Raw genomic sequence first — 10,142 nt, forward strand, 5'->3', positions numbered from 1 at the left:
TACAGCCATGAGTCACTAATGCCGCCATTTTGTGGAGGAATTTTGGCAACACTGGCTTGCCATAACACATCATTAAGTCGTTTGTCAGAACTGCACCGTGTTTTAGCCATTTTGCCTGCTCTGCTGTGCTTGCTGCTTTTGTTCATTTTTCAACACATCCAGTGGAATCTGATGTGTGTTCACTGCCATCAATGTGATGTTTGTCTTTTGTGCCGCCTGTTTTGCTGCTCTGTCAGCAAAGTTATTGCCTGTAGCAATGAAAGAGGCGTTGTAAGAGGTTGGCATGCTGAACTGGTTTTCCGGTTGGTGTAATCATTCCTCTGGTTTTCCAGATTTTTTGCAAAATGATGCACAGCAGAGAAAACATACTGGCTGTCTATATAAATGGTTATTTGTTTATCTTTGTGTATTTCACATGCGCAAATCACAGCTATCAGCTCAGCGCTCTGTGCAGAACATGAAGAAGAAAGGGGTTTTGCTTCTATTATTTTACTATCTGTGGTTACTGCGTAACCTACACAATTTAGGCCTGTGCTGTAAGGTCAAATGCTGTTCTCCTAGCTTCCACACTTGCTGATCATAAGGTGGATCTGGGCCTGGGGTTTGTTTAAATCTCAGAATGTTGTGATACTCGGTCGGTTTCTGGAAAGTGGATGTGGCGGGTGTCATTTAGCATGCACTCAGGTGTAATACCAGAAAAGAATGGCATGACTGCTATCTTAAGTTTTGTCAGAGCGTCTCTACCTAGCAAATTTACTGGACACGACGGGTCATATATGCATTTAATAAAGCACCTGCGGCCACTTGCTGTATGTACTAGTTCTAAAGGGGCAGTTAATTGTTGTACAGTTGTGTGGCCTGAAGCTGACTTTACAACTAATTTGTCCTTTGAAAACTGTCAGTTTAAGTGGCTGCCTCAAAACTGTTTTGCATTATTTCTCTGTGGCTTACTCCTACAATCTCGTGTGAAGTGACCTTCCTCTCCACGGTTCTAGCAGGCGTTGTCTCTATGTTATCTGCTGTTTCTGCATGGCTGTCTGCAGCCTTGGTGTTTGTGACTTTGCTCGCCTCTCTGTTCCTGATAGCCACCTGCGAATTAGTGTTTTAGTCTGTTGTCAACACGTCAGCCTTATTTTGAAGTTACAGAATGCTTCTTCTCCTTTTTTTTTTTTTTTTTGTTTTTGTTTGGGAGAATGGATGCAACTCTACATTTTCACTTAAGGCAGTTTTAGATAATTTCTAGTTCTTCAAACAATTCATGGATTTCACACATTTCAAACTTTCAAGTTAGGGTTGTTTCCCATTTATACAAATATATATATATTTAACTTTGCATTGCTCACAGCTCATAGCTCACAGCTCTAAACCTAGGCATTTTTCAATCATATGCCTAATCACTATGTGTCACTGTGATTCTCAAGTATGGTCACAAGTTCGTTTAAATTCGTTTCCAAAACCAACAAAATAATCAAACAAAAACAAAAAACATAAACGTGTCAGGACACAAAAGAAAAAAAGAAAAATGCTGCCACCCGAACAAGGCAGAAGTCTGCATATGTTGGCTTTTAATAGCATGCAGCTTGTAACATGGTAGACTAATGTGCCTGTGTTAATTCAGCTCCATATTATTGTGTGAAGTTCCACTGGGTTGGGAGTGGTTTTGTGGTTGTCACATTTTTGGTGAGCCAATGGCTGGAATGGGGTTGGACTAATTAGAGGCAGGTGTACTTGATTGCACTGATACACTGGTCTACTTATAGCCCACACTACAAACACTGCTGTGTCGTTTTGTCTCTCTGTGCAGGTATGTAATGTGATGAAATCAGGTATGTTTGGGATGGATGGGTTTTGCCCTATGAATTTTATATTAAGTGTGTCGTTTTGTCTCTCTGTGCAGTCCAGGGCCTATTATATGCCACAGCCTAAAGGCAGCTGGGTTGCAGAGGCTTGAGTGACCACTGACTATATGCTTGCAGGGTGGTGGGTCTCCAAGGACAACTTCTAACCCTGTTAAAGGCAACATGTGGAGTGCAACTTGGCCGTGTGGCATAGCTGGCTCTGGCCTTGGGACTGTGTGTTTTTATACAATTCATAAGTGGGACACTGGACTGTTTTATCTTTTATCTCTTGATATATTTTTCGTCAATAAATTATCTTTTAGAATGTTATTGACTGACATCTTTTTGCCCACGACTGAGACGGTTGGTCAGACCTAGAGTCTTTCTTTGGGTGTGTTACAGCAGCTTCTGCTCTAAAAGAAACAAATAAATAAAAAGAAAAGAAAATGTGTAACATGCTCATCAGCTTAGCAGTGTCTACATATTTAATTCAGCTTCTCAATCCTGTAGTTTTAGCTGTTGTCTACAGGGCTTTGCTTATTGGTTGTTATTATAGGTGTGCTCTATATCTCAGCAATGTGTCATTCTAGAATGATAAGTTTCAAGCTGGTCAAGTGCCTCTATGCACTTCATTAGTTTAGTTATTCTCCGTATTGTCTTCATCTCACATGTCATTACACTGAGTTTCAGCAAACCTTAAGCTTGATGCAGACTACTGCTTAACAATTATCCACCTCACATCATAACCGATTAAGGTGCCTCTTCATATTAATATTCTGTCATTGTTAATATTATCCTCTTTGTCTTATATAACAGCAATAGCATATTATAATATTTTATTAGTGTGTACCATTATACTACTACTGAGCCAATTTGTTAGTTAGGATCATCTTATTCAGCAAACAGATAATTTAGAATTCATCCAATCTGCGGTCACATTTGTTCTCTCTGTTGCATGGCGGACCAGGCAGTTCTATTATAATATATTATTTATATTTTATTTTGTATCCATCAAGGGCTTCAGATGACCTGCAGAATCATCCTTTTCCCAAGGTGGAGACAGTTACCTTTTCACACACTGTCCTTGGCTGAACAATGACACAGCCTTAATATACCTTATTTATTTTATTAAAATATTTTCGTGTGAATTATTTGCTTTATATTCATTTTATACATGCTGGGCATGGTCATCATGCCAACTGTGTTTCATTGTTAATATCACTTTACAGGTTGTTATCCTTGCTATTATTAATTTCAAATACTCTAAAGATAATTTCTACTGTAACTTTCCCTTTGTTTATCTTTATTTCGTACTTTTTATATTTATATCTACTCAGTGGGGTCTGTTTTCAACCCTTTTAAACTACCTCAAACTGCTTTGATCTCTAGTTTTCACTTAATAAGGGATTATTATGTTCTTCCTGATATGGGTGTTGCTGCACATGCGGCTGCAGGAATGAGTGATGGTTTACTAAAAGGATTGTGGACACTGCACAGTGTCTCGTCTTCTGGTTTTACTAAACTGGCAGTTGAGTTCTGTTCTTCTGACTGTTTATATTTTGTTTTCTTAAATCTCTGTGTTTTTGTCCGGCGTCTGGACTTTTCTTTTCTCACCACTGCTCGTCAGCAGGAATGAGTTTTAATTTCACTTGCTTGATTACCCATCTTATGTATTTACTTATATTTGTTTAAGTAATATATACACGATACAGCTGCTATCACCTTCGCTGGTATTAGAGACGAGAGTGGTTGCTCACACGCCCTTCTACTTTCGGACTATTTCCAAAAGCGGTGTGAACTTTACGAGACGGAACTCGACCGTTCTCTCAACTCACCAGCACGTCAGTGAATAGCAGTAAAAGAAAAACACAGTAGGAGCAGCTCAGTCTCTTATTGGACCGTGAAAATTCAGCTTGCTCCGTTAATTAAAACAATACACACACATACATTCACATTCACACTTATTCGCGCGATCGGAACCCTTATCATAAGGGGAGCTGCCAGTCTTTCTGTAGACGAGCTACTTATTCCCTAGACCCTGTCTAGACCCAGCTGGGGGAGCTACCCAGAGCTCCAAACCTAACCCACAAGAGTGGGGAGCTTCCAGTCGACGAGCTCCAAGCTACCAGCCGACGAGCTACTTTAAACCTAACCCACAGAGGTGGGGAGCTTCCAGTCGACGAGCTACTTTCGCTATTTTAAATTCCCTGAATTCAAAACTCCCTGAATTTAAAATTTCCTGAATTTAAAATACGCTTTTACGCAAAATTGTGTCAGTGTGTCTGTATCTACCTGGTCAGTGTCGCCGGGTCTGGTCCACCTCGATCGGGCCCCACCACCGTGGGTCGCTTTCTAGAACGTTGGCCAAGACTCGAATTTAACGCCCTTGGTCTTTGACCACACACCTGGTGTGTGGGCTGTCGACAGACGAACAACGTGGACTGGTCACGGAGATGGGACACGATGGAGGCGCTCCGGCTCCGAAGGACCAAGAAATGTCGGGGGAAAACTCTGTAAAAGACCCAGGAGAAATAAAGACACAATGAGACAAGATCACTTTTTATGCTTTAACGTGCACACGGGTAAGCTGTTCAGAACAACTCACAACGTGTACAGAGGCTGGGCACTTTTTATAGGAAAGACAGTGAGAACAGGATAAGAAAATACAAAACAAATAAAATAAACAACTCCATATGTGGCGCTAGTCTCGTCAGCAGAGAGCTGGGAGAGATAAAACAATCTAAAACAATATGTCCCAAAACAGTATGTCTTTGCTGAGAAAGTCTAAAAAGATAATTCTAAATTAATCTAACCATAGACAAAAGGGCATGCTTGCACATTTAAAAGAAGGTAAAGAAACATAGAATCATTTTTCCTGGAACAAGAAGAAAAACAGCTTCAGGTGAAAGAGTTATGCAGCTCTGGGGTGTTTCAGGAGAATCCTGGGGGGACGGATGTTATTGAACATGACATTATATTAAAGGATGGAGCGTCTGTGAGACGTATGAGTTATAGGATTCCAGAGCGGCTGTTAACATCTTTGAGGAAGGAGGTGGATTTAATGTTGTCTCTAGGGATCATTGAACCATCTAAGAGCGAGTGGTGCAACCCAGTGGTTTTGGTCCCAAAGAAGGATAGTAGCCTGCGGTTTTGTATTGATTTCAAGTACTTGAATGCCATCTCAAAGTTCGATTCATACCCTACACCTAGGGTTGATGATCTGATTGAGCGACTTGGGAAAGCCCAGTACCTGACGACTCTAGATCTCTGCAAAGGCTATTGGCAGGTGCCACTTACTCAGCGCTCAAGGGAACTGACTGCCTTCCGGACACCATGGGGGCTATTCCAATTCAGTCCTGCCTTTTGGTTTGCATGGAGCCCCTGCAACCTTTCAGAGGCTGATGGATCGGGTACTGTGTGGTTTGTCAGAGTTCGCGGCAGCATATCTGGACGATATTGTGATTTACAGCCAAACCTGGGAGGAGCACCTCAAACATCTAGAAAAGGTACTAGAGCGTCTCAGAGAAGCTGGGCTGACTGCTAATTCGGCAAAATGTGTTTTTGCCAAGGCTGAAACTGAATACCTGGGATTTGTCATAGGTAATGGGGTGATAAAACCACAAGTGAGCAAAATCAGCGCCATTGAATCCTGCAGTTTGCCACAGACAAGGAAACAACTTAGATCATTTCTTGGCATGGCAGGGTTCTACCACAGATTTATCCCTCATTTCTCTGCCAGGGCGTCTCCCCTCACTGATCTAACAGGTTCTAGGTGCCCTAACCCTCAGCACTATCAGCAGCAAGAGCAGAAGCAACCCCCCAAACAGCAACATTGTACCCCATCAGGTAAAAAATGGGCTACGTTTGCTTTGCATTGTGCCCACCTGATGACAGTGATGTAGTGTGATGTGATTCCATATTAGATTCTTGATGAATGTGGGTTGTTGTTCTTCAGCCTGCTTCTATGTGCCCTTTTTAACTGTGAGCACCCGCCCCTTTAAACATCTCTGCACTGCCCTGACTAAATGTATATATAAACTGTCTCTATGGTTTACAGTCTGAGTCTGACAAGCTGTCAGCTGTTCATTTCTGCTATTTGAATTGTTAAAAGAAACAAACTATTCATTTAGCAGATTAACAAAAAGAATAGAGAGGCATCCAGTTATTGACATTTATATTATTTAGTTAAAGGTTTGAACAAAAAACAATTAAACACAGAGCCTCTTCCTGCTTTCTGGAATGAATCACAGCATGAAAACCCTTCCTCTTCTTCCTGCTCTCTAGCTCAGCACCTCCTGTCTGTCCATATCGTTCTGTGTTCCCTCCCCTTTAGATCTACATTATGAAGATGGGTGTAACCAACATGTGTTAGAGCTGGCAGGCCCCATTCACAGCAGCAACACATGTTGTTCAGATCAGAGGTCAGACCAGTTTCTATAATAAGGAAGTGAAAGTCACACAGTCACTGACACTGAGAGGAGAAATGGCGCAGAAAGGAGTTCAGCTGGATCGAGAAACCTCTTGTTCGATCTGTTTGGATCTACTGAAGGATCCGGTGACTCTTCCCTGTGGACACAGCTACTGCATGAAGTGTATTGAAAGCTTCTGGGATGAAGAGGAAAAGAAGAAAATCTACAGCTGCCCTCAGTGCAGACAGACTTTCACAGCGAGGCCTGTCCTGGTGAAAAGCACCATGTTAGCAGTTTTAGTGGAGGAGCTGAAGAAGACTGGACTCCAAGCTGCTCCTGCTGATCACTGCTATGCTGGACCTGAAGATGTGGCCTGTGATGTCTGCACTGGAAGAAAAATGAAAGCCTTCAAGTCCTGTTTAGTCTGTCTGGCATCTTACTGTGAGAAACACCTTCAGCCTCATTATGATGTGGCTCCATTAAAGAAACACAAGCTGGTGGAGCCCTCCAAGAAGCTCCAGGAGAACATCTGCTCTCGTCATGATGAGGTGATGAAGATGTTCTGCCGTACTGATCAGCAGAGTATCTGTTATCTCTGCTCTGTGGATGAACATAAAGGCCACGACACAGTCTCAGCTGCAGCAGAAAGGACTGAGAGGCAGAGAGAGCTGGAGGTGAGTCAACAAAACATCCAGCAGAGAATCCAGGACAGAGAGAAAGATGTGAAGCTGCTTCAACAGGAGGTGGAGGCCATCAATCAGTCTGCTGATCAAACAGTGGAGCACAGTGAGAAGATCTTCACTGAGCTGATCCATCTCATCCAGAAAAGAAGCTCTGATGTGAAGCAGCAGATCAGATCCCAGCAGGAAACTGAAGTGAGTCGAGTCAAAGAGCTTCAGGAGAAGCTGGAGCAGGAGATCACTGAGCTGAAGAGGAAAGATGCTGAGCTGAAGCAGCTCTCACACACAGAGGATCACATCCAGTTTCTACACAACTACCCCTCACTGTCAGCACTCAGTGAGTCTACAGACTCATCCAGCATCAATATCCGTCCTCTGAGCTACTTTGAGGATGTGACAGCAGCTGTGTCAGAGGTCAGAGATAAACTACAGGACATTCTGAGAGAGGAACGGACAAACATCTCACTGACAGTCACTGAAGTGGATGTTTTACTGTCGGATCCACCAGCAGAGCCAAAGACCAGAGCTGAATTCTTAAAATATTCATGTGAAATCACATTTGATCCAAACACAGTACACAAAAATCTTGTATTATCAGAAGGACACAGAAAATCAACATTTATTTTTCAGGATCAGCCTTATTCTCATCATCCAGACAGATTCACTGGATATGAGCAGGTCCTGAGTAGAGAAAGTCTGACTGGACGTTGTTACTGGGAGATGGAGTGGAATGGGATAGGAGTTGATGTAGCAGTGACATACAAAAATATCAACAGAGAGGGGAATGAATGTAGATTTGGACGAAATTATAAATCTTGGGCATTAGATTGTTTGAAAACTAGTTATACATTTTGGTACAACAACATCCAAACTCCTGTCTCAGGTCCTCGTTCCTCCAGAGTAGGAGTGTACCTGGATCACAGAGCAGGTATTTTGTCCTTCTACAGCGTCTCTGAAACCATGACTCTCCTCCACAGAGTCCAGACCACATTCACTCAGCCGCTCTATGCTGGAGTTTATCTTAGTGGATGGTTTGTGTTTGGAACAAGTGTTGAATTCTGCAAACTGAAATAAATGGAGATAATTATCAGCTGCAAGGGTGAGGTTGGTATTAATTTTAAATTTTTGAGTCTTTTTGTTTGTGTATGACATTTTGGCAAAAATGATCCAGTATAAATCTAGTGCAGCAAGTTTTTTTTTTCACAAATAGCAGTTGGAATGTGTTTATATGTCTGTTGGGAGAGATTTTGTGTTAATGTCACCACTGTGGAAGAAAAATGTGCAGCTCTTTGGGGGGGGATGGCCCCTTCCACCTTTACAGGAGTGGAACACTGTGTGTTGTGTTTGTAATGTGTTTGTAACACACCTTTCCTCCACAATGACAGCAGACTGATTAGTCATTAGAATTGGGACTGATGTGCTTCAGTCACAATTCTCTGCATTAACATTTTATTTTTGTTATTTTTAATGTTATTTTAAACTCTTTTACCTTTCTTAACTAAAAACATTTGCTTTAAGATAAAAAGTGGAGATTGTCATTTGTTTGCTTTTTAATTTCACGATTTATTTTGTTCTCCTTGTGACTAAAAATAATTCATTGACAGGATTAAAGGCTACTGGAAACCAATGATATGAAGTTTGTGTTTAAATAAATACATTTAAATATTTCAGTCTTGGGAACATTTTTGTATTTTGACAGTTTTCAATAAAGATTAAACTTCAGAATGGGTTGGTACTTCTGTACTTCTGTACTTCTGTACTTTTGTACTTTAGCGTCACAGTGTTTTATAGACAGAATCCAGATGAGTAAACACTAACATCTGAAAGAAAAAAATATCATTTTATTTGGTTGCAGTGTATGTAGACTTTACTCTTTTGACTTTTGCCCATTTTACGACTCGATAGACACTGGGTGATATTTTTGTGCAAAGATTATCTATTTCACCATTTGGGTTCAACAGAAAGATGTCATTTTCTAAATTCATGAATATGTTTTTAGCTTTGCTAAAGTACACAACTAAAGTACAGAGCACTAGTGGATAATTTTGTGGAGTGCTCTGGGAGAAATCATCTACTTCTGAATGTGGATCAGGTCAGAGAGACAGGAATCAACTTCAGAAGGACGAGGACAGCTAAAAGATCTCTGTCTATCCTGATACAGGATGTTGATGTGGTGGAGGAGTACCTGCGTGTCTACATCAACCAACATTTAGTTTGTAGACAAAAAGAGATGAGAAGGCCCCTTTTCTGAAGAAAGCTGAGATCCTGAGAAATGGTGATCTTCCATCCATGTAGAACTTCTTTAAATTTGGCTACTTTCCTTTAAAAAATATATTAAAATGTAAGCAAGGTTTATTTTTGAGTTTTATTTATAACAAGGAAGAAATTAAAGGAATAATATGAACCCTTGATCCCTTCTCTGTGGAGGAATCCAGTGATTCTGTTGCACTGTGGTACTTTTCTGCCTTTGTTTGGGTCCTTTTGTCAATGAGAAAAATCACTGCAAAACAATACAAAGCTGTTATGACTTTTATCCTGGGGTGATACACTTCTAATAGGAGTGGTCTGAAGAGGGTCACTGACAAGCTGATAAGTATATGCTATGGGTTTAATGTGAGTGTACCTGGATCACAGAGCAGGTATTTTGTCCTTCTACAGCGTCTCTGAAACCATGACTCTCCTCCACAGAGTCCAGACCACATTCACTCAGCCGCTCTATGCTGGACTGATGCTTTACTATTATGGAGCCACTGCTGAGTTGATTAAAGTGAAATAGACTGAAGTCTTTCATATTGTTGTAAGTTTAAATCTGTATTTTAGTTCCCTTTTAGTTTCTCTCCATCATTATTGTGGTATTTATGTGCTGCACATAAATCAGATGTCAGTCAAACATTATGGGCAGTACCTCGACATCTTCAACATGTTGTCTTGATGTTTTTACGTTTTATAGGTGGAGCTCTTTCCTGTGTCTGTTCAGCCATGGAGACTATCAATGCTTATGGATATTTTTATTTGAAAAATTTCTCCACATGACAACATAAACTTCTCTATCTTCTAAATGTTTACTGAATATTTTTCTTAGGTATTTGTATGTTGTTGTTTCTCTTCACTGATCTTAACAGAGAAGTCTACAGACCTTCCTTTATCACACAGATTTTATTCTCATTTGTACATTTATAAAGAAAACAATTAATTACAGAGCAATAAGAAATTTT

General features: G+C 40.8%; 1 protein-coding gene across 1 annotated transcript; it reads left to right on the forward strand.

Annotated features, from left to right (window-relative positions):
- Window positions 1-6,321: 6,321 nt before the first annotated feature.
- LOC146552985 (tripartite motif-containing protein 16-like) lies at window positions 6,322-9,703 on the forward strand. The gene is made up of 2 exons (XM_085255525.1): window positions 6,322-7,855; window positions 9,567-9,703. The coding sequence occupies exons 1-2, from the start codon at window positions 6,322-6,324 to the stop codon at window positions 9,701-9,703; spliced, it is 1,671 nt and encodes a 556-aa protein (XP_085111651.1).
- Window positions 9,704-10,142: the final 439 nt, after the last annotated feature.

The sequence above is a fragment of the Mchenga conophoros genome, linkage group LG18, assembly GCF_057382185.1.
Source record: "Mchenga conophoros isolate Kocher_MC1m ecotype Shallow Benthic linkage group LG18, M_conophoros_male_GT1.1, whole genome shotgun sequence".
In the NCBI taxonomy this organism is placed as follows: domain Eukaryota; kingdom Metazoa; phylum Chordata; class Actinopteri; order Cichliformes; family Cichlidae; genus Mchenga; species Mchenga conophoros.

Excerpts from the sequence above, each read along its gene's own strand:
- LOC146552985 (XM_085255525.1), top strand. The coding sequence starts at position 6,322 with ATGGCGCAGAAAGGAGTTCAGCTGGATCGAGAAACCTCTTGTTCGATC. Across the intron at positions 7,856-9,566 it reads GTACCTGGATCACAGAGCAG|GTATTTTGTCCTTCTACAGC; the intron begins GTATTTTGTCCT and ends ATCACAGAGCAG.